This window comes from Anoplolepis gracilipes, chromosome 7 (assembly GCF_047496725.1).
Source record: "Anoplolepis gracilipes chromosome 7, ASM4749672v1, whole genome shotgun sequence".
Lineage (NCBI taxonomy): Eukaryota > Metazoa > Arthropoda > Insecta > Hymenoptera > Formicidae > Anoplolepis > Anoplolepis gracilipes.
The window spans coordinates 11,891,155-11,916,815 of record NC_132976.1 but is presented as its reverse complement, the minus strand read 5'-3'; the positions used below and the strand labels follow the sequence as shown (position 1 = coordinate 11,916,815).

The 25,661-nt window shown below is 33.1% G+C and overlaps 1 protein-coding gene across 12 annotated transcripts in view; it reads right to left on the bottom strand.

The window, feature by feature from the left end:
• The window catches only part of Mmd (disintegrin and metalloproteinase domain-containing protein mind-meld), a 39,726-nt gene that overhangs the window by 11,968 nt on the left and 2,097 nt on the right, over positions 1–25,661 (bottom strand). For 7 of the 12 annotated variants that reach the window (XM_072895231.1, XM_072895230.1, XM_072895224.1 and 4 more), the window contains exons 2-19: positions 13,153–13,206; positions 10,964–11,112; positions 10,626–10,682; positions 10,427–10,506; positions 10,142–10,208; positions 9,490–9,636; positions 8,826–9,029; positions 8,614–8,688; positions 8,377–8,549; positions 7,967–8,136; positions 7,688–7,851; positions 7,413–7,580; positions 6,792–7,096; positions 6,420–6,539; positions 6,207–6,288; positions 5,971–6,066; positions 5,463–5,619; positions 566–704 (exon numbers count right to left, since the gene is read on the bottom strand). In XM_072895231.1, the coding sequence (XP_072751332.1) occupies positions 566–704; positions 5,463–5,619; positions 5,971–6,066; positions 6,207–6,288; positions 6,420–6,539; positions 6,792–7,096; positions 7,413–7,580; positions 7,688–7,851; positions 7,967–8,136; positions 8,377–8,549; positions 8,614–8,688; positions 8,826–9,029; positions 9,490–9,636; positions 10,142–10,208; positions 10,427–10,506; positions 10,626–10,682; positions 10,964–11,112; positions 13,153–13,206 (2,407 nt within the window). Of the gene's footprint in view, positions 1–565; positions 705–3,398; positions 3,502–5,462; positions 5,620–5,970; positions 6,067–6,206; positions 6,289–6,419; positions 6,540–6,791; positions 7,097–7,412; positions 7,581–7,687; positions 7,852–7,966; positions 8,137–8,376; positions 8,550–8,613; positions 8,689–8,825; positions 9,030–9,489; positions 9,637–10,141; positions 10,209–10,426; positions 10,507–10,625; positions 10,683–10,963; positions 11,113–13,152; positions 13,207–25,661 lie in introns of all 12 variants that reach the window. The other 5 variants (XM_072895225.1, XM_072895226.1, XM_072895232.1 and 2 more) reach the window with 3 other exon arrangements.

The window sequence follows — 25,661 nt, the reverse complement described above, 5'->3', positions numbered from 1 at the left end:
TAATAACTTTTTAATTAACAATTAAAAATTAAATATTTTTTAAAGCAAAAACAATATTTTTGTAAAATTCATAAAATATATGAGCACTATTAAAGCCTACAGTTCGAGATTCTAAAGAGGATCTAAGGACTTTGTATTAAGTATATTAAATAATTGTATTAAATTGTAATTAGAAATTATAATTCAATTATATCAAAATTATACTGTTAAATAAGCATTGATCATCAAGTAAGAATAATAAGCTGTGTAATCAAAGTAGATAAAAACGTAATAATAAAATTAGACCTAGATATGCAAATATTAATGTCATTATGCACTATTATGAACATTAAAGCATAAAAGCGTCATGAAGCAACGAAACCGAATGCTGGTTAAAAAAAGGAGCGGTATTGCAAATTTCCCGAAGAGCAGCATGATCCTTAACACACTCTTTCCACCCCCGCGCATCATACGTACAGAGAAAGAGAGAAGAAAAAAGAGGCAGAAAGAGACAAAAATGACAAAAACAGAGAAAGAAAGGACACAAAGAGAAAAGTTCTACTTGTGTATGTTTCTGCACACTAACCTGAGACAGAGGGAGAAGTTTTTATGTACTACGACTGACCTGTAGCAGAGAGCCATCAGAGCAAATACTACGAAAACACCCCCTACCACCGACATGAGCATACCAACTAAAAATACAGTGTTAGAGCCGTGGTAGTTCTCTGTATGCGTATTGTATGTATGTAATTCGTCGTCATCACATCGTCATCATCATTAGCATACATCATCAGCATCATCATCATTATCATCATCATCATCATCATCGTCATTATCATCAGATGTGGCGAGCCATCGTTTACGCCGTCATGTGAACGAATTATTGTTTGTTTATTTTTTTTTTTTTTTTATTTTGCAACACGAGAATTTACACCATTGCAGTTTACGCAGTGCAGGAGGGTGGTTCGATTCGGTATTTTCGTATCCGAGCGTCCCACAGCATGCAGACAGACAGAGATGGCAGACAGAAACAGACAAGAAACAGAGAAGCCAATATCAGCACGTGAAGAGAGACATATATATATGTATATTATTGTATATATGTAGACGATTGCGATCAGACATAGAGTATTCATTATTAAAATAAGGCAATCGAAATATTTATGTCATTATTATTATTATATTTATAAACATTATATATATATATATATATATATATATATATATATATATACAATTACTTTAATGCAATTCATTTTAATATTACATTTGCTGAATTTTTATAGTTAATATATAAAAAGAAAATATCATATATATAAAAATATATGTATATATTTTTTTTAAATTGCGTTTTAAAATGAACACTCTATATATTATTACTCTAATTATCAAACTTTATAACTCAAAAAATGCAGATTCAGCTTGACATTTTTATCATTGAAATTCAATCGTTAGCAATAAAAATAAAAATCTGCAAATTTGAAGTTATCAAGTTTCATAATCAGAACAATATCGTTATGCTTGACGAACTTCTAGAATTTCTTGATTCTCAGATTTGAGAATCCATATATGTATATTAATATTTAAAGACTTAAAATCTTAATAATGTAAAAATCTTATGAATAATCCATAGATTTGTAAGATTTTAAAAATCTCAGAAATCAAGGAATTCAACATTAAGGAACAACAACAAAAATCTGCAAATCTCAGTATCCAAGGATTCAGTAGCATAAATCCGTAGATTTGAGAGAGAGAATCCAAGGATCATATCATAATCTTGCCCTCATATTCTTTCTGGGAAAAGGCAGCTCCTCTCTCTTGTCAACCCTTTCAGTTTTAAATATTTTTATCAGTTATAATAATACCTAACTATAAGTAAATTAAATGATATAGAGGATAAAATATATCTTGAGCGAACAATTGCCGAAAGGGTTAATTTAATTATTTAATTCATTGAAATATCGATTTTTCGCAAAGAGTCTATTTTATTGACTCGAAAAAATCGACTGTTCTAACTTGCAAGCGTCCTCCAAATTGCACACAATTATCAGTAAATGACGATGTCCAATAGGTTGTTCGCTAATCAGCTTCTTTCATGCTTTCATAGGGCATACAAGCAGCTGGCACATTGTATAGTTTTTTCGACGTCGCCTTTTGAGGGACAATCAAAAATTATGTAGAACGTAAACTTTTTTGTTATTTGACAAATTTAATTTATAATTTATAATTATCTGACATCTTTTCTTTTCATACGTGAAATAAAATTATTTAAAAGAAATGTCAACAAATTTAAAAAGACATGACATTTTTTCAAATTTATATTTACATTACATTTATTCTACCCGTTTAAACGATTATACTCTTATTTTTTAATTTACAGAATTTCTTTCAACACTATTATTGTTGTCCCTCGAAACGCGATAATCAACTAAGATCGGAGTTTTCGCTCGAACAACATAGTCACGAATAATCATAAATCACTATGCCATGAGCACATCCATAGCACACCACATAGTGACAATATATTATTAATATATAATATATAATATATAAAAAAAGATGTACATATATCTTGTCATGTATACGAGCGATACAGACACAAAACCAGCTGCATTCTATTTTCATGAAAAATACATTATTAAATACAGCTGAGAAAAAGAGAAAGAGAGGGAAGAAAATCACATTAAACAATAGAATTTAAATCTTTAATATAACTGTTTTTTTTTTTTTTTTTTTTTTTATTAGTGATAAACGCACTCAAATACTGGGAATAATTTAATATATCTATGATTTAAAAGAAAATTAATTATGCGTTATCTAAAATATTTAAGATACAAAATAACTTAAGATTCACGAAGCAGATAGAATAATTATAATGTGGTGCGAACTAAATAATCTCGAGTCTATAACATCTAGGACAACTATGCTCTTCTGAGGAACTTCTTAGCGAGGAATCTAGGATGCGAGATAACTAAAATCTAAGTGAACTGAAGACTGTATCGAGGACGCTAAGGACGCAAGCGAATCTAAATTGCAAAACACATAATAGGGTTGAAGAAAGTTTCGGGAGATTATTTGTGCTGACGGTTCTTGCAACTTATTCAGCAATACCAAACGGAAGAAAGAAAAATGAAAGATAAATAAAAGACATCAACGTATAAATCATTTTGTCGTCATGTGAGCTGAACGCAGCGAACTTTTGTTTCTGCAACTCTCGCGTTTATATGAATATGTGAATAAGAGTGAACACCGAGTAGAATAGGCTAAGAGTGATCGATATCATGATAGAGCATTTATGGCCGCGTGCGATGCCTCCTTATCATCATCATCATCATCATCATCATCCAGCTAGCCACGAATTACGACGACGAAGACGACAGGCCTTGATCGCGGGCGATCTGTTCCCGCTGTTACTGTACCTGTAGCAAACAGCCATTAATGCAAAACAAAGGAAGACGCCCGTCACGACACCCACCAGGATCACTACCATCAATCCTGTAGAGAGATTGTTGTTGGTGCCTCCTGAAATGATCAAGCATTTTGTACCCCGCGCATGCGGTGTGCACGTGTGTGTGTTTCTTATTCGTGTACGTGAGTGTGTGCATTGCGTTGCGTGGTGATTGCATCCTAATATATAAAGATACCGTCCCTTTAATCGTAAAACTTTGTAACTTGGAAGATTCCGAAATCTTCTTCTCGATAATCTTGAAGATACATCTGATTGAAGCAGTTAGAAAGTTTTACCATTCAAACGATTTTTATAATACGTATCATTTTTAATATATCGCTATACTAATATTGTAAGATATAACACTTAATATGAGAAGGGAAGGTATAGCGAATCGGAAGGTATAGCGAATTTAAGAAATATAAAGGGGAAACATGTGATTTTTGGAATTTAGCAAACCTAGGGATTCAAGAGTTCAAAGCGTTAAATCTAATTTATAATCTTTCTTTTTCTATAAAATGGCCTAAAAGTATTGCTTGAGGGATAAAAGCGGGGGATGTCGCGTCCGGAAGGACCGAGAAAATAAAAAGGATATATAATAGGATACAAAAGGATCCTTCTTTTCCACTTTCGCATGATATATGAGATATATAACGCATCTGATTTTATGTGCACAGCTGATAGTATGACCCTAAAAGATCCTAACTCTGTCTTATCGCGAGCCTAAAGTCGATTAGGACGATCGACTGGGCCCACATTGCTAAAATTGAAAGTACAGTAGACTTCCTTTCTTATCAGAAACGACATTACTTCCGGCCCAAATCGTTTCCGGCGATGAGAGACGAGGTTTATCGCTGATCGAATGTGAAATCGGTTTAGAAAAGTCTAACTTCTATCTAGCTATCGATCTTTACTCCCTTCTCCGAGATTATTTTTAAATAGATTTTATTCAGTTTATTCTTCTTGCGATTAATTAAATGCTTCTCTAAAGCTTATTAATGCTTATCTAGAACTCTATATTATAATTTTATTTATGTAACGATTATTATGGTAAATGTAGGTTTTTAAATAAAAATTTAAACAAGATTTTTATAAAAATTAAATTAAATTTGGAAATCATCAAATAATTAAAATTTTATATTTAATAATTACAATTTTCTGAACAAATGCATCACTCATTACCTCGCATAATTATGACTGATAACGATTTAATGGAAGTTTTCTGTACTCTCAATATTAATTAATAATGGTTGAATAATTCCATAATAATGGCAAAGTATGAAAACAAGCATTACGACTGTAATATAATTATAAGTATTACATATTTTTATAACGCTTAAATTCTATGATATAAAATTAATGTAAAATATTGGAGTTGCTAGTCATTTCTATTTATTTTCTCTCGTATCGTAATAATATTATAAATAATTACTAAATAACATATTTTATGTAATGTATTGTATCGAAAACTCAATTCAAACAGCACAATATCCAAGATTTTATGCAAAGCGTATTTAAATTAATCTGCAAAATGCAGGCGCTTAAATTTTTATTCGCATTTTGACACGTAAAGAATTAATAGCGTACTTTTAAATAATATTTAAAAAATTTTAATCTAAAAATTTTTACGTAATCTACACATTGTTTTAATAAATTGCATATTCCTTAATTTGCTGTTTTTTTTTTTTTTTTTAATGAGTCATCGATATAAGAATGATAAATAATCATATAGCAATAATAAGTACGTGGAGACGATTATTCGACTCGTTTCACACAATTAACCCTCTAGAAAACACATATATAATAAAACCAGATTCACGCCACGAATTTGTAATAATATAAAAGTCCTATATCTTGATCTATATGCCTCCTAGAGAGTTAATTATAACACATAAAAAAATTCTGGAAGAATGATGGCGCATCAATTTCCCGCTTTTATCCTCTATATATATATATATATATATATATAAATATAATTATATATAATTAATATATAGGAAAAAAAATTTATTAATTAAGAAACTACGTAGCTTACCGTAGGGGGTCTCTTTCTTCTCTAGTTTAGAATCAGATTTATGGACTACTTCGGGCTCGGGTGTGGTCGGCAATGCCGTCGGGATAGATTGCGCTAAGGAACAGTCTGGCCCGCTCCAACCGGGATAGCAGTAACACTTGATGGCGTTCGTACATACCTGTGATAGAACAATAGTTTCGAGCAACATTACATTTATATTTAAAATTTAATATAAATTAATTGTGTGACGCGTGCTCGATGTGTGCCACTTTAATACTTTATTTTCATAAAAAGATTATAAAATCAAAAGAGAAAGGGGGAGGGGGAGTTAAATTAAGGAGATTCTATATATTTTATTATATAGTTTCAATCGGATATGTAAGGACATTCTTTGAAAATCAAATTCATGTGTAATATAATTCAAATATATTTTCTTGTTTTAAGTTTTTATATCAAAATTATGTTTGCCACTATTGTTTATTAAAAGTAAATTGTGTTCTAAATTATTTGCTACGTGAAATATGCTTACGCCATTTCCCGAACATTCGATGTTTTCGTGATTGCTAGGACACTTCTCTTGATCGATGTGTGGAAAAGCGCTTGTACAAGTTTGATTCACGCAAATCTATAATATATAATTAATATAATTAACAACTTACGTAACAGGAAATTAGAATAACTTGAAAAATTATTTAAAGATACGTGAAACTATGTATAATAGTTTTCACGAAATTTTAAATATAATATTATTTAGCCGATAATTACCAAATTATCGCCACAAGATGTGCCGTCACGGACCAATCCCATTCCTGGTATATCAGATCCTTCCACTTTTCCAGTCGTAGCCCTTGCACACAAATCGGAATAATTGATTTAATAAAATCGTGCCTAATCAAATTGTGCTACGCACAATGATTGGATAATATTAATATTCCATTTGATTAAATATTAATAGCAATTTGATTATTAGATACTCACTTGCACTCGTACTCTTGGCTCTTGATGGAAATTATAGTTCTAGAATAATAATCCTTCATCCCTTCGATTACCGGTTGCTTGCTTCCTTGTTGACATTGAAGAGATCCGCAAAGAACGTTTCTAAAGAAAAACATTTTCTGTGTTGACATTTAAATTGATATTTAAACTTATAATTTACGATTGGAAAAAATGAAATCTTCTCTATACGATAATAATTAAAAATAAGAAATTTATGTTAATATATATTTCTCTAATTTTTTTACTTAATTGTTGTGTGTTTTTTTTTATATTTTTTTATTCTCTTATAATATATATATATATATATATATATATATATATATATATATATATACAATAAAAACGATTACTCACTCTGCTTCGCATTTGATAAGATGACCGCTGGCATCGGTGCCGCAATGGCCGTTGATGGATCCCTTGGAATTGAATTGCTCGAAACACTGCTGATCGGCGACGATCCCGCCGTAACCCCAGACCTGTTCGCACTGCAAATCTAGAGCCGGACACACCCCGTTGAAGCAACTCCCGGCATTGTTCGAACACGGGCTCCCGTTTTTCTTAAAGACATCCGGCGGGCACTGACCAGTATTACCGGAGCACATTTCCGGTAAATCGCACTCATTCATCGATTCGCGGCAGATGACTCCACGGGCACGGAGCTACAGTTTAACATATTTTGTTATATTAAAAAAGCTTAGAATTTGAATTAAAATAACAGATACGAAAAATAACATATACCTACGAGTGCTCTTATCTGCTTTCTGATAAATCTACATTTTTTTTTTTATATTACTTTGTATGGTATTAAAAAATTTAGAATAATTTAATATTTTTTAGATTACTTGTATTTGAAAAATTTCTTTAAGGCCGAGTTGTAACAATACATTTCAATATTAGGCACATGTGTATTAAACACTATGCCGTATTACTTCGAGAGGTTGCGCGCTAAAGGATAAAGGATCTTATCTCTCTTGCCTTGCAATTGCTGCAACAAGGTCCGGTTGCGCATTCAGCTTCCGACGTCAGTTTACAGGTGATAGGATCACAGCAAGGATCATACTCCTTGCACTCCTCGATTGATCCGCAATCACATTGTTCCCCGTCGTCAATTACCCTGTTTCCGCATGATCTCCTAACTTCCAACTATAACCCAAGGCAGATCCGATCGATTAATGTTAATTGACGTCCCGTTCGATGCCCCTCTAATTTGATTGAAACATTAATTAATAGCAAGTAGATTTCCGATTTACCTCGTTTGGTTTGTTAAAAAGGCAGATGCCGTGGCCACTCTTCAAGGCTTCTATATAGTCAGTTTTACTACACTCTGAAAACTTGTACGGCTGAACGTTTTCTAAGCCGACGATGGATTGAGCCATGATGCATCCGTGCCAGTCGCGGCAATTGCAATCGTTTCCTAGAATTTTTGACAAAAACAAATTTATCGCTCCCGCGGAGAAGGAAATGATTTTTCTGCTTGTCATTTATCGTACTGAAAACTAAATACATAGATAAATATATGATATACTGACTTCCATCGTCGTGGCTCATGCCGATATTGTGACCGATCATGTGAGCCATGGTACCAGCTAAAAGATGAGGTTCGTAAGTGTTTAAATCGACGCTGATTCCTACGGATTTTTGGCTGCACACGGTCGAGGGTACAGCCACCCCTGATTCTCCACCTGAGAATGTCTCACCCCTGCCACGAGAATATATCGAAATATTAATTATTTATATATATATATATATATATATATATATATATATATATTTATTAATTTTATTCAATTATTCTCGCACACATATTAGATTATATCCTCAATTTTTATTTAGAAAACTGATAATATTAGACAAAATAAAACTATTCTTGGAACAGAATATTTAATGTTTCGCATTACGAAATTAAATTAGATTGAGGAAGGATAAACAATAAACTCACGTGAGCAATTGGGTGGTATCCTGACCAACTTGAAACATTCTCCGCATCGTATAATCATTAAAATTTAACAAGGCTTGACCGATGTCGATACCGTTATCGATTTGCGCCTGGTTGCTACCTTTCCAAGTTTCGATGTATACGACGGAGACTCTAGTGCTTAACGTACGGAAATACTGCAAAAGAAATCCACAATTTAGCACATAATATTCTACCAAGATAAACAAATTACAAGCTTACCAAATCTGCGATATTAGCGACTTGGATGGCATCGTGAACAACCTCAGCTCTGGTACTACCGTTTCTTTTGTCAAACTGTATGCACATAAATTCAGAAATAATAAAAAAATATACTATTTTATATATATACATTAAAAAAAAAAAATATATATATATATTTAAAATATATATATATATAAAATAAAATAACAAAAATATATAATAATGCGTACCATAGCCTTATCGATAATGATGGCAGTTTCGATGTATTTGGTTGCTTCACGGACGTCTCTTTTGTATCGATCAGAAGTGGTTTTTGATAGCCCGTAAATATGCTTTTGCCGGCGATTTTTTGCACGCCACTCAAGATTTCCCGAATTAGCGCAGCCTTTGTTAACTTTTGTTCGAGCTTCAAATATAATGTGAGGATGTTTCTGCTAAAAGAGAGGCCTGCATATAGTTTATGTTCTCGCCAGCTATCTTGCACCCGTTCCCGACACTCGACATTCCATTTAATTATAGCACGACCTAAACTTCCACGAAGTTATGTCTAATCTAATAAAATCAAGCCAAATTAACCAGCTCGAATTCAAAGTCTTTGATTCGGATTTAGTCGCCTCGGCGAATATTATTTTAACACAATACACTCTTTGTTTGAATTGGCATACATTAGGATTTCGTTCTCTTTGTAATAAATATTCTAATATTTCTTCGCACTAAGAGGCAATTATTCATCTTTTGTTATTAATAATTTATAATATAAAAATATTATTTTAAAAGAATTTTATTAATAAAAATATCTTTAAAAATTTTGACAGTCTCATAAAAGTATCACACATGCACATACAGTTATTCTAATAGTTCCTTGTAGTAATTAATGAGAATAGTTTTACTGACCGATAGATCACCGCCGTAAAATGGATGAATGACGAAAGTCTCGTTGCCTAAATGAATGACACCGCTGACACCATTACACGTATGAAAAGCCGCGCTAGCTCCTGGATAATCTCTCACAGTGCCATGATAATAACAATGTTCTATCTCCTGTAAGGATTAATAACACCACTTTGAATTTTATCGCTAAATTCGAGTGTCTTTCCCTGAATATTCATGTCTCATGTAAATTTTTAATTTTCCCATTTATAGTACTTTGCTTTTATTTCAAAATAAATAATATATATATATATATATATATTTATATATTTCGTAACAATATGACACAGTATATATATGCTTGTATACATGTGACATTTTTTCCCTCCATGGTTTTAAAATAACTCTGTCATTGCTCGATATCTAAAGAGCTTTTTTTATCTTGTCCTTTTTAGCGCTTATGTCTAGAAAGATCTCTGACACCATAATGAGACCGTACATATCAAAACCAATTGATTAAATTAAACTAGTTTTATAATAGATTGCAGAGTAGAATAATCAATTATATGTAAGAATATGCCTTTGTTAGTTTTAATATCTAACTGTAAACATACCGTCACGTGAACACTTAAGTGTTTTTAAATTATTGCATTGTATTTCATTGGGAATATTTTACCTGGTTACTCATTTGTTCCGCACCGGATAAAAAGTCTTTCTGTATAAGATTTGGAGCTAGAAGTTGCCTACAACAAAAAGATTTTTCTATCAAAAACATATATTAATCTTTTAATAATCATGAAAATGATTTAAATAAATTTCTACGATTTGAGTCATTTGCGGTTACAAATTCTATTAAAAATTCTATGAACATGTGCAGTTAAAAATTCTGTTAAAAATTCTATTATATTAACATATTAAAAAATATATTTTAATCAATATAAATGTAAAATCAAAAACTTACGTATTTAATTCTAAATCTAGGCGAAATTTGTGATTAAAGGCCTTGATCAGAAGAGACGTCCGGTGAAAATGTCTCCCTGTCTGAAAATGCCAACATTGCAATTAATTTTTATTGAACATATTTTAAGAACAATTATTTATCTCGAAAATTACATTAATAATTAAGTATCAAATATTTGTACACATATTATAAAACTTACTCTCATTCTGCCTCTAGAATTTTGATATCCTCCGTCTCCGTATCCTCTTTGAGGAAACTAAATTACATAACAATACTATTATATTAATGGGAATATTTAATATTTACAACATAAAATGACATTAATGGGAATATTTATAATATTAAAAAATATATATAAATATACACATATAAAAATTACGATTTTCATAATATAATTTCTTTCATAATATTTTCCATAATTTTTAATATATTTAATAATTAATTGAAATTTTTAAATTATGTGTGTTTATTATTTATTGAATTTAAAAAGTATGTATCTTCATGTGAAAAATGGTGTAGAAAGTGACGTGATTTTACCTTCGACACGCCGACTTCTCTAGTGGATATCCCCATTTTCTCGTGATGCCGTAGCTGTACCGGATAGATGATCTGATAGAAATGACCACCGATATTTCGTACTAGCTCCTGGTTTTGTCGATATTCGCGTAGTAGTCGTTCGACCTCACCTGAAATCAATTTCCACGTTCAATCGAACGCCCTAATTTTACCCCCCACTCTTTTGCTCGTCTCCCTACGATCTCTAATTTTATCTCGAATGGACTTTGGGGAGATTCATCACCCTGTTGCCATTAACCTGCCCTCTCAACCATCACCGTGAAAATTTTAGTTCACATAACTCAATAATAACGGCAGTAATAAAATAGATTTTATTGTGCCATTTCCTCTGTATCCACGTATTAGTCTTCTTAATCTCGATTGATCTGATTTCTTATGTATATAAAAGGGAGATGTTTATCCTCTCAAATCTCATACGTGAAATTGACGATGCGTGCATATTTTTCTTAAAAACATTATGAAATATTATATATTTCATATTTTTAAACTTAATATTAAAATTTTGCATTTTTAAATTAGTAACTTAACATAATTGAAATTTAAAATTATTGCTACATTTTTTCAATATTTCAATTATATATATATATATATATATTTGATGTTTCAAACAATTTATATCTTTCATTGCCATTTCCGTTTATTTCTCACTTGAGAGATTGCAGCACATCTTGTACATATGTGGAAAATTGCCATTATCTAGATAGACATTGATTGTTTGAGAGCTCCTCTTGAGCCAATAATGCTTATTCCACGTGATTCAAGAATTATTTTTAGTAGCGTTCTTATTTCGAAAGAAGTTTGCGCACATGAGATTTACAAAATTAATTTTTAGCTTTAATCTTCAAGCGTCTCAAATATGTCAAAATTATTTGTTAATTAATTTACTCTTTTCATGTTATTCATCACTTTCCTTATTCTACCTCCTGCCGATTATTGTTGTTATCGAAATGTCGCAAATATTTTGCGATTAATTTAATTGACATTATTGTTATTATATTTTATTTTACTTTGCAATAATATCCAGAAATTCATGTGCAACGGTTTGATCTTTCATCGGAAGACTAACATTCACTCTTGTTAGACTTTGTAATTCTTGGAAATGTTTGTAGGTAATTTCTTTTAATTTTTTTAACGATTGTCGAATTTTATATTCTCGTATACAACATAATGCTCGGCATTGCTTTAAACTTGAATTTTTCATTAAATTGTTTAATTTTCTGTATTCTATGAGACTTTGTTATCAAAGTATGCCCTAATGTGTTTTCCAACACTTCCAATCTAGGATTAATTAAATTATAAATTAAATTTCTGTATAAATAATAGATATGCAAGTGGTATGTCAAATTAAATTAAATTTTATATAGCTGCCGCAGCAGCTATTGCTGTTTATTTGTATACGCTCAACATCGTTTTACATCTTAATCTCTAATTAAGCTTCTTAATTCCCACGAATCCTGCATTCAACGTTACATTGTATAGAATTTTCTCAGCTTTTAAAACCAGATTAAAATAGAGAGCTAGAATAACTCAAAATTTTTCTTCTCTTAAGACAGATTTCCGATTATACAATCGTAATATCTAGGCCGGAATTCGTGCCGTTGAGTTCTGTGTCCCGGTGCATTGTCCCCGTCTAAAATGTAATCCAATTTAAGTTTCGCGTTTCCGACCAATCAGTAGTGTTGACTTAACAATAAACCGCTCTCGAGGATTTGTCGTATCCTCGAGGATCAAGTTTCTAACGAAAGTGCTGCATTGCGGTCCTTCCACTTTACGGTGGTTTGTTTACGCAGAGCCTTATCCCGCAGCTGTCGCAATTGCGCAAAAATTGCGGTAGCGGATCTTTGCAAATTTTTTGTAGATAGTGTTTTAATTCGATCCGTTATGCAAAATGACGAAACTAAAGTTCAATTATTTCCGTTAAATCAAAATTAAATATTAACATAGAAGAGAATAAATCAATTAATTTTGTTGCTCATAATGTTTTGCTCGCTAAATTTCAATAATTTTACAAATTAGTTGATTATATATTTTAAACTGTATAATTATTATTTATGATAATGTTAATTAATGATAATTAAGCTTAACGCTGATAAGTTTGGGCTAATTAAAGTGTATATACACATATTATGTAGTACTATATTTATACTTACCAACGGGATTTTCCTCTTCTTTCCAATAGGAATCATCTAAGGTGTAGTCGGCTTCTAAAACAGAGAAGAAAAAGGGAAATTTAATTAATAATCTTTATTCTATGAAGTACAATATATATTTGTATACAGATAGAATAATTTATTTTTATTTTTTTATTTTTAGATCGCATAATCATCGTGTGTTATATGTATATAACACATAAGTATACATATTACAAAGAGATTATTGCATCCAAAAATAAAAGCAATTTTTAACTAGAAACAATTAATATATATCTAAAACAAATATGCATAGCTACACAAAAGCTACTTTTTACTGTACAATATTGGTCTTAAAATCTACAAGTGTACTGGCAGTATAAAGATTAACAAGGTATCATAAACGTGGCACGTGTTTATACATTTTCGTGGCTTATTTGAGAGTTTTAGACGAAACGAACTTTGGCGAACTTCCTCGAGCTAAGTAAACTCTTTGTTGAAGATGTTTCAGAAATCGAAGCTCAAAGGATCTAAGAAGCTTAAGATTTTGAACATCTTATATTCAAAACGTCAGAATCTCCCCAAAAAAAATCTTAAGATAGATTACTTTTTAATTTAGAATAAATTGAATTTTAACTTGTCAGTATAATTGCAAAGGTGTTTTATATTAATTAGTGAAAATGTTTGAAACATACAAGATTTTATTAAAATTTTGCTTATAATTAGTTTTTATTATCGATTTTGGAATTTTCTGAAATTTAATAGCATGAAATATTCTTAATCTAATCAATATATTTATTGATTTTAAAAGCTCAAAGGATCTAAGAAGCTTAAGATTTTGAACATCTTATATTCAAAACGTCAGAATCTCTTCAAAAAAAATCTTAAGATAGATTACTTTTTAATTTAGAATAAATTGAATTTTAACTTGTCAGTATAATTGCAAAGGTGTTTTATATTAATTAGTGAAAATGTTTGAAACATACGAGATTTTATTAAAATTTTGCTTATAATTAGTTTTTATTATCGATTTTGGAATTTTCTGAAATTTAATAGCATGAAATATTCTTAATCTAATCAATATATTTATTGATTTTAAAAGCTTTGTTTAAAATGTCACATATTATAACAGTAAGAGGACTAATGTTGAATATTTCAATATTGAAACATTCATAATAAATGCGTTAATTGCATCAATTGTTCGTCATATTATTGTCGTACATATTTACTTAATTTCTTTGTTCACCTGTTATACGAGTTTAATTCAGAAACTTCAATCCTTCTCTATATTCGTATATACAAATAAAATAATTTATTTATATTAATAAATATCAAATATATTATCTTCTATTTGTGGATGTATGTTGACTCAAGCTTTTTCATTTTTTGTGTGATTATCGTAAGACCACGTTATGTGTTCTTTTCATATAAAAACCGTCAAAATGGTCGTGCAATTCATCATATCCTGAATCTAGATTACGCAGAACGTCCATGTGGTCAGCAAGAAAATGGATATACGATGATATTTGCACTTTTATCCTGCGTAAGGACAAGAATGGATGGCGAAACTTTTTCATTTTCATACGAAATTTCTCGCCTTAAAATTCATAAGACGGACGTAACATCGGATAAAGAGACGGTGGTTTGCACTGGCCTACTTTTAATACTGGATATAAAAAAAAAATCAGCCGTAGGCGAAGTTGCAAGTCCCAAATGGATCGGAGTCAATGACGCGACGGCTCTATAACGGCGTTCCTTAACCCTCTGGAGCCCTTCGGGCCTTTCGTGCGAAACCGGAATACTACTCTCGGCGGAATTTTTTTTTCAATCAATGTAATATTCATCGACGAGCGGATAGTTTTTAAATAATTCACAGCAGGGGCTCAAAATTGTTATAATTTACAATCGTACGCTTTTTTTTTTTTTTTTTTTTGTATAAAATATGTAATATTAGAACTTCTGAAATTTTTTGCATGGATGAGAGCGAAAGAGTGTGAAAGATGATGAAAGTTCGATCACTTGATAAACTTGATAATTGAGTTATCTACAATTTGAAAAGCTCGAAGGACTCTGACGTCGCTTTCACGGTATCATTTGCGGTAAAACACAGAGCTGTACCTATAAATGTGCCCAAGATTCTTATCCACACGCACGAGGAGTTTAATAGTCTTTAATTTTATTATCTAAAATTAAGTAATCAAAAGCTTGAGAAATTTCTGAATAAAAGATCCAAATGGTTCCAACAATATTTGAGAAGAGAAATAAGCATACAAGAGGGATAAAGAGTCCCCAAGGAAACCTTACCTTAGGTTCGAGATAAGCATCATGTTGCCGCGTATAGAATTGAACAATCGGTTTATCTAGAACTCAAAGAAGAGTTAGGCTTCAAAGAAGAAATCCCCTAAAATCCTCTAAGTTTCGGAGCTCGAAAATAGTGTGTAAAAAAAAAAATACGTGAAAATTATGATTGCTATTAAGTTCGAATTAAAATCATAGCATGAAAAATTTCATAATCTTGCTTTAAAATAGATCAATCCGATTATTTATTATTAAAATCCGATTATTTATTATTAAAACTTAGAAAATCTCTGAGAAAGACTGAAGTTTTGAATAACATATGAGAGAAAAAAAGAGAAGCATGCAAGAAAGATAGAAAAGGTCTCTGGGGAATGGTTGGAGGCATCGGACTGTCACGTATGGGACTGAACAGTCGGTTTATCTAGGACTCGAAGAATCGAGCTTCAAAAGGAATCCAAGTTTCGAAGCACGCTGGAGAAGATAGGGCAAAAGGACACGCGTGAAAGAGAAGAAGAGCACGAGCTAAAGAGAGAAAGAAAGAGAGGGAGAGAGAGAGAGAGAGAGAGAGAGAGGGGTGAGAGAGGGTGAGATAGTCCTGAACAAGGTTCGACTAGGTTCAGTTCGGTGGCATTGCATATCCCGGCACATCTCGCAGGTGCAGGGCGTGGTGCCTTGTCGGCAATATCGATTACAAACCCGGGCGGTTGCGCATTCACGTCGACACGTGGACGTGGACCGGCAGCCAGACTAAATTTGTGTTGCCCTATATTTTAGGTTCCCGCACTCATCTGCCTCTCAAAGATTGATTGCTTTTCCCTCTGTCTCCTATCTTCTATCCTTCCTTTTCATTCCCTATGTTCCTTTGTCTCTATCTCTCTCTTCTTCTTTCCCCTCTCTCTCTCTCTCTCTCTCTCTCTCTCTCTCTCTCTCTCATTGTAGCTAACGGCATTGTACCGGAAGTGACGACCCTAGAGTCGCGGATTGAAGTTCTAAGGTTCAAGCGCACGAAACCCCAAGGATGGAGAAATTTGTAAGAAAGAGTTTAAGGATAAAAACTACTTAATATATACTATGAGAAAGTTATAAAAGTAAAAAAAAAAAAAAAAAGATTGAAGAGTCTATTCGTTTAAAAATCTAAACCAAAAAATATGCTTTTTATATACATACATTGTAACTTCCCGGGTTTTTAAACTTTTTTTTTTTTTTTTTTTAACTAAAATAATTTACGAAATTAATTAAAATTTAAAACATTGAATATTTTCGAGTTGGAAAATTGTTGCAGATATTTGCAAGAGCGGTTATATCTATTCTATTCTCGTAAATTCTCGTAAAAAGACTGAAGGTTTTTCGAGAGAAAGTTGGAACTGCAGGTTCTGAGGCAGAGTGGAACCACATTCACGAGGTATATGTTTCCGAGTTCCTAAAATTTCTTCGCGACTCGTTACCGGAAAATAAACTTTCTAGGATGGTGGCTCACTTTGTCCGTTTCGTTGAATTCATTTTGTACAAAGACCACATTACTTGGCAAACGCCTTAAGCTTAAACTGCCTCTTTACTTTAAGGCCTCTTAACTTTATTGCCGCAGAAAGCGGCAGCTGTCGATTCTTTCGTGGCCAAGACCCTTCCCGTCGACTCATATTGATTTCTTTTCACAGTCGCGTAAACCATTTCCGTGAAAGACTCATTTTGTTCATAACAAAGACAAGTCCACGAATTTAGAACACTAGCTACATAATTCTTCGTGTTTCTCGTAATCTAGAGATAAAATAATCTGACCAAAAGAAGAATCGATAAAGTGGAAAAATCATAAATATTACAATCTATTGAATAGAGAAAACTCTTTAAAAGATATAAAAAATTTATTTATGTTATACATAAACCTTTATATTTCGCGATGAATACATAATTAGCGTATTGCCTATATTATTAAACTTTATTTTATTGATTTATTATATTAGAACTGAGTTATATTAAACGGCTTTAAATAATATAACTAAAAGTTTTAGAAAAATTATGTTAAATCAATTTTTATTAAATTGTTATTTTTTTCCCTTCTTTTTGAAGAGGAAACAATAATCACGTGCAGGTAAAATCGTGCTGAAAAATAAAAATAAAAATCATCGAAATTCTCGACACGATCGTAAACTAATTTCTTTCGAAATTATCAGCGGCCTTGCCGTCGTGTTCCGTGCGTCCCGAAATACAAAATCTCACGATTACATCCTTAAATCCACGCGCAATCCCAAATCCGCAACATCCTACTCTCTTTCCAGACTCAAAGAGTTGCGTCTCAGCTTAATGGAGCCGCGTACGCTCGAGATAAATTGCCGGCGTGGAAATCCTTTTCCTGTGCAAACTATTTATCCCGGAGACCGACATGGAAACGTTTTTCGATGGGATGAGAAGCGTCGAGGAGAGCGAGAAATGAGCGAGAAGAAAGAGGAGAAGAGTGAGGAAAGTACTAGTGAATAGCGGATTGGTTGAAACACAACTTCAACCCCTTCGCTCACTTCTATTTATTTGCTTTTTTATCTTAATTCTTCGAGACTCCTCGCAAATCCAAAGACTTCAAGATTTACGGATTAAGATTTGGAAATCTTAAGAGTTAGAGGATTATTCGATCCTTGAAATAGAATTTTTGAAATTATCGAATTTCTGAATTTTTACATTAATTTTTATAATTATGAAATGTCACAAAAAGCGAAATTTCAAAATTGAAAAAGAGGAGTGAAAACAGTCCTTCATGTAATATAACAAAAAAAAAAAAAAAAATCTAGGATTCAAGATTAAAGAGGAGTACCGACATTAAAGTCATTTTAGTAATGCATTTTTAATTTATTTTTGAGGTGATAAAGTGCAGCGCATAATTATCGCGCATTAATTTGAAAAATGAATTAAAATAAAAGAGCATAAATCCGTGTTTGCATCTAAACTTTTTCTAGTTGTACCAGTTCCTTTCGCTCTGGCTTTTGATTTCTGATTTGTCCCGTCAACATCTCGTCGCGTGCGAGAAAGATCTAAAATCGAATAAATATGCAATCAAACACGAACGGAGATTCGCTTTGAACCGTCTTCCATCTCGGAATTTGTCTCTCTTTTTCGTGTTTGTCGCAGCTGTTTATTTCCTGCATTTATGGAAAATTGGCGAATCTCAGGCTGTAGGTTGAATAAATACTTGTGTATACGACATCTCGGTAATACTGACAGTCCTTTCGTCTACGAATTCTTTGACCAATTTAAAATCGCTCGTAACGAAAGTTCCTTCGGATATTAGATTTCTTAGTTTACAACATTAAATATTGTATCTCAATAAGTAGACTGTTAAAGTTTGAGAATAACTAAATCTAAATTTATGCTTTTGTCTTTAGGAAAAAAAAATTGACTTTCAGCTCAACAAAGGAATGCAATTTCGCTAATGTTTCTCATATTTTATGATACTCTTTACAAAGGAAAACATAGAATTATATAAAGAGAAAGAATTTCTTTTTCAAAAATAAATGGGCATTATTATATTTGTATGCGAGGTCGCAATCAAAGTGGAAACTTGTAAAATCCACGCGTAATAAAAGGCCTCTAATGAAGGTCATAGGTCGAAATTCTCCATTTTCGTACACATGTGATGCTCCGACATAATATTCTCCCAGTAGGACATCATGTCGCAGAACAAAAATGATACACCAGCGGTACGTAATTCCAGAGGGTTGGAGATAATGATTAATTACGCCCAAGTGGCTCACTTTTCCCTTCACGCGGTGACCTACATGTAGCATATCATTTCTTCCACAAATTATGGCTCACCTGGCTGAGATGAAGGTTTGCGCGCATTCGTTTCAGATTTCAAACGCTTTGCCACTTCGAACATCGGTAAAGCGTAGGAATTCTAAAACAAATACCACGCTTTGCGCTCGTCCTGGCCTGCGCTCCTCTCTTCGATATCTCGATCCTCTCACGTGTCGTGTCAGAGTACGATTCAACATCCAAATCCCGAACTCGACGATGTTAGAGATCCTTGGATCTTCGCACTTTAGAATCTTTCATTTTCTGGATACCTAATTTTTATATTTTATTTTTTTTTTCCAAATTTTAAGTCTCATACAATTAGATTTGTAGAATTTGTTAAAATTGGAATTTTAATCTCTTTCTCTGGAGAGAATTATATTAAATCCAAGATATATCCAGCTGAAGAATCAACACTCGAGCAAATTCTTTCTCTATTATATCGTCGGATGTTCGCGACTTAAAAGTTTATATATTGTTGCAATTTAACAAAGTAGACATTTCCGCCATGGCAAACCTTCCGCGTCGTCATATTTATCTCTTGTCGTAACGTCCTGTCACTGCCGTTTGCCGGTTCCCACAGTATTCGCCGCGTATCGAGATAGAGAATGATGACGGTCATTCCCGAAAAAGGAAAATGGACGAGAGGTTGTGGGAGAGTCAGCCGGAAAAGCGGCAGCCAGGTTCGAGCCGGAATTTCTCAGGCGTCGAGGACGATTTAAAAGTACATCTGAGAAAAATGATCTGCCATGAGCCTAGGAGTTTCGATCCCGCGCTACGATTCGATTAATTCACAAATTCAGAATTATTATTCTGTGAAATAATAATATACACATTTACATTATTATATAGATTATTACATATATAATATATATACATAATAATTCTGAATAATAATATTTCTGTTGAGTAATAACAATTTTTTTTTAAACTCGATTACTGTATTTGCGATATAGACATTTGTTATTTTTGCTGTTATTATTTGTACTAATATTATTTTTATACAATTAAGATAAATAAAATCAATCTCCAATTTTCATTCTGAAAATTTTTACAAATCTCCCCTGATATTGATACACTATATATATATATATATATATATACGCGTATATTAAATTGCAGATTTGTATATTCAATCTAACTTCAATCTAGATATTAAATTAAAAATTCTATCATTAAAACATTTGGCAGTATATAAACGAATATGTTGTATAAAATACAGTTATTAAATAAATTATTGGATATAAATTCGAATAGAAGTTTCCAGCCATCTTTCAGCACGTCTTTAGGGAATATGTAGAGAAAACGATCCGGAAATTTACTCGTCGTACTTCCGCTTCACCATGGTATAGTACAAGAACAAGCAATACGACGTGACACGTCTCGCCATGAGAAAGGGATAAATGTAACAGCTGCGGGACGAATTGATATCACGTTCTCTTTTTAGCGATAATCTGTTCGGAGTAGCTCTTTGAAATTCTTTTTACATTCTCGCACGTTCAAGTCGTCGAAATTCCTTTTTTCTCAATTTGCATAAATTAACCGAGCAGACAGATATCGCGCCCGTACAAATCTAATAATACGATTTCGAGACGAGATAAAGGGTGTTGTACAGAGGCGCATAAAAGAGCATCGTTCGCGTATACAACGTTCACAGCCCAATTTCGTTGCCGCTTTCGGAGATGATGCAAAAATTGAAGATCTTCTTTTCACATCGCCAGGACGGTGAGGTGAGGTGAGGTGAGGTGAGGTGTCTCGGCCTCTTTCCGCGAGAAATTTAATTTTGCCCCGCGTCCGTTCAACCCCCTGCGCGCCATCCCGCGCTACCAGGGCGCTCTACTACCCTCCCTGAATTTTCATCGCTACGTGACCAAGTTTTCAATTCTGCGAAAAACGTCAAAATTCACGCGGAAGACGAAATTTAAACGGGTGACGCAACAACAAACTTGCGGAAAAGACAGCGAAATTCACGAAGCGTGATCAAATTCGTTCCTAGCATAAGGTAGGTCGTCCGTTCGCTCGTTCATTGATAACCAACGTGACATGACACGATACTCTGGGTGCATCCGACCTGTTTTATTCAAAATGTCTGCGACGTTTCTTCTTCGTATTATCACGCGAAGATGTCCTAGAAGTCGACTGTCCGTGAAGTCGCTCGAGCAAAATAGCCCGATATACAATTTACGTTTAAAAGTAGAGAAAACTGAGATCAGATTGACCCACATCATGCATTCCAGGGTTTAGCGAATCCATCCTTCTTCCTCGTCACTCGATAACCGCGTAAGATCCAACCCTCCCGCCTTCCCTCCTTCCCCTTCCCATCGCGTTTCCACCCTCATTACGTCATCACTACCAACGCATACGTCAATGTAGACTGCAGGCGCTCTGCAGTTGACTGCCTCGTTATTTCGCGATTTCCTGTTGATCGCCGCTCTACGACATCACGAGAGATCGATCGAATAGATATATACGAATGGAAGGACACGTGTGTGTGTGTGTGTGTGTGTGTGTGTGTGTGTAAATTGATCGTCCTTTTACACGCCTGTGTATATAAACTCATATGTATGAACAGGACTTTTATCATACAATTGCTATCGTTAAAATGCAACGTCGATTGATAATCCGGATCGATTTGTAGCTTAGTCGTCACATTAACGCTATTTGTGCGCGTCCATTAATCGTGTCTATAGAAAGAATAGCGATAGAATGAAATTTGAAAAATAAGTTCTCTTATATCTTCCGCGGGAGAGACTTACTTATCCTCATTTCGGTGGAAACCATTTCACAAAAATACGAGATGTCCTAGACTTACCAAGTCGTCTTTTATCTACAAGTTCTTTCATCAATTTGTAGAGCTGATTTTTCTTTAATAAATGGAAAAGCTATAACACACACACACACACCTTTCAAGATGTTCAGTCTTTAAAAAAATATCGATTTCAGATTGGTCAAAGAACTTATAGGTGAAAGATGACTCACTAGATCTAAGACATTCTTTACAAATCGGCAAAATGTCACCTTACAATGAGAATTAAATTTCTCTTTCTCCTTTTCCTTCGTTTTCTAAATTTTGATTTTTAAAAATATTTGAAAAAAACTTGCAGATTAAAAGATGATCTATTAAATTATATATTATATTATAGGAAGAAATATTAAAATGTTACAAGTTACGGGAAGCCAAAGACGAGCGTAAATCATAGATGATGGTGTAGGAAGATATACACACAGTGAGAGAATGAGTTAAACGAGTAGGTACGTAGGCATAGTACTCGAATGAATGGGCTTTAATCGTTCTAGAGACTATATCTTCGCTGCACAATCATCTAGTATGCCGGCTCGCTTAGAACTTGTACGGTTCTTCAGTACTTACTAATATTGCGCTAATCATCATTATATTATGAATATTATGATTTCTATTATTATGCAAAGTACTTCTATCTCTGTCATAAGAGGGAGCAATTTATTTGAAATATTTTGCACGTTCGATTCAAGTTCTTGAATCTAAGGCATTTAATCTTCAACTTTTGAAATCCTCTCATCGATTGGCGATAAATTTCGCATTAAATCCGTGCGCATGATTTCGATTTTTCCAAGAGCTGTCGTTCTATTTCGTCGAACTGCAAAATCGGCCGTGGATTCACGTATTAAAAGCCAATAAGTTAGAACTGGCACGCTGCCATTTCAATCTCGTGGGTCTTGCTCGAGGAAACTCGTCGACAAGTCGTCTTCCCGTTTTACGTCCTTGATTAATTGCAGGATACAAGTTGATTGATTTCGCGTATAACGGGTAAACAAAATATTCGTTGGCTACAACCCTTTCGTTATAACCGATGTCATATACCGTCTCTCTCTCGAGAGAGAGAGTTTGATCGATTCTAGAAAAATATGAATATATTTAACGCTACTATTAATTATTATTGTAAAACTGGTCAATTGTTTTTAAACGCTTAATATATCTAATAGCATTTCAATCGAGAATTATTTCTTTAATTGCATATTATTTTGATAATCTCATTTTTATTCACCTAAGTTGTTTTCATGCCTGCAAAGTACTGACAGCAAGAGACTGCATTAAGGGATATCATTTACAAAATGTATTTTGCAACGACTACAAATAAATATCATGTAACATGCAACTACTTGTGCATATTTCATAGATGCTTATACCGGAGCTTATAGCTACAACTTGAACACATTTTACGATTATGGAAATATCTAGTAAACATAAACGCGTATTTCCTCGGAAGTGTGTCGCGTTTACGGCTCCTCCGAACAATTTGATATCGATCTTTCCTTAACGAAAATATGATTAGGCGCCATCTTGCCACGCAACTTGTGCAGTTTTCGCGCGTTAGCTGACTTTATAACTAAACTCCAAATGAAAATTTTTATCAAAATAAGTTTGGTCAAAATTAACTTAAAAGTAAGATTATATTTTCTCATTATCGTTTTTTAAATTTTAACTAAATTCCAAGATAGTTCAAGAAAGTTAGAAATAGAAAAAAACATTGTTTTTCCAATCGATATTCTACTCCTTTTCCAATCATATGAGAAGAGCGTTAAAGTTATTATTAAAATATTTATTGCTGACTCTCACGACAAGCTGTATATTTTTGAAATCGGTCTTTAAGAAGCTTATAAATATTTTATGGCTGTCACACACTCAAATGTCATGATTCGTAAAGATATTTTACAGGGATAAATATAGCTGACACTACAAATTGCATATAAGAAAATCAAGACCGTTTCACAAATACACATGTGATACCAATAATCTGAATCGCTCAGTTCAAGCAATTTCAAGATTCGCTTCTATCGAAAATTCTATGACTCCGTGGTTGTGAAGGAAAATTTTTTCAGACATTTCGCCACACAACTGCGCCCTTTTAACATCGGGCGACACAAATACCCGGCTATTAAGGAACGCGTCGCCATCGCGATCGTTGTCGTCGTTATCGTTGGGAAAATCGACGACGCGATAAGCCGCTGCGATGCGATGATGCATGTGTAAAGCGCACATTCGCATGCTCCGCGGTTTTATGCGGCGATGAGCAGTGACGGCGACATGCAAAGTGAGCGAGCGCGAGCGAGTGTAATTCCACGCTATAACATTATGAATAATGCAGCGGCGGGATTTGAAGCTCGACGGAAATGTACGTAACGATTACGCGCATTCCGACGCCCGGCCCGGCGCGGCCCGGCGTCGCGTTTTCCCGCGGCCGTTCCGGGAAAATCCGCGGCGTGCCGTATGCACGGTCATAAGCACCGTCGTTCCGCTGATCTATATTCGCATTTTCCGCCACCGGCAAATACCAGAATGGGCGAATCTGCGGAATTTACGGGGGAGAACCACCCGCACGGTCAGCGCTTTTTATGTAATAAAACGCGAGTTAGCGAAATTAATAAGATGTTTCTTGCAACGCGCGTGGCAACAGATATTACGTATCGAGTTTTTTTTGTATTGGATTAACACATGTTGATTTATATATTATATAATTATATTCTGTAATTTTTTATTAAATTAAACATATTAAACGAATTAAAATATATATTTTAACTAGATGTATTAATATAAATGCTTTATTTATCGCGACGTAAAGTATTTTTTTCTTTTTTTACTTACATTATGTTTTATAATTAATATTTGCATTTTCCCATTGTAAAAAAAGAACTACACATGTAAGACAAGAAAGTGTGTAACAAATCATGCACGACAACGATAAAAGATCGTCGACAGATCGTAATGAGCAAACATGTGCCACAAAGATACATATTGATAATTCATAGAAAATTTAGAAGATATAAAAAGTCTAAAAAGGAAAATAAGAGACTAACTCTCTATTAGTTGACGTTTCTAAAAGATTTATGAGATTAAGGTTTAACGTAAAGGCTGGAGGGACCCAAGGACTCAAGAATATTAAGATTCATGGATCCAAGAAATTAAGAATGTCAAAATTTAGGGATCTAAGAAATAAAAAATGTATATTTATGGATGCAGAAAATTAAAAATTTCTTCAAGATTCGAAAGTCTTAGAAATCCAGAATGTAAAGATTCAAGAACTCGACAAGTTGTAAGTGTAAGAATTTAACTCGATAATTTAAGAGGTCGAGAATTGCAACCCGATGGGGTGCTCATCCTTGTTCAAGGATGCAGAGAGCTAGCAAGCTCTCTGCAGTATCCTGGGAACAGCAAAGACTCGATCGAGCGGTTCTCTCGGTTTCTTAGATTTTAATGTGAAATTCTCAAATATTCTGAAACCTTTGAATTTCTAAATTCAAGATTTTTTAATTATTACTTTTTGCAATTTTTTAAATTTGTATTTTTTTGCACGATTGAAACAGTTTTACATTTTTAATTTTGTAACTTTAGCGAATATCAAATTGCGAATACCAAGATTCTGGATCTTTAATTTTGTAAAATACCTTTTTTTTGTATACTTTAATGTTAAATTAAA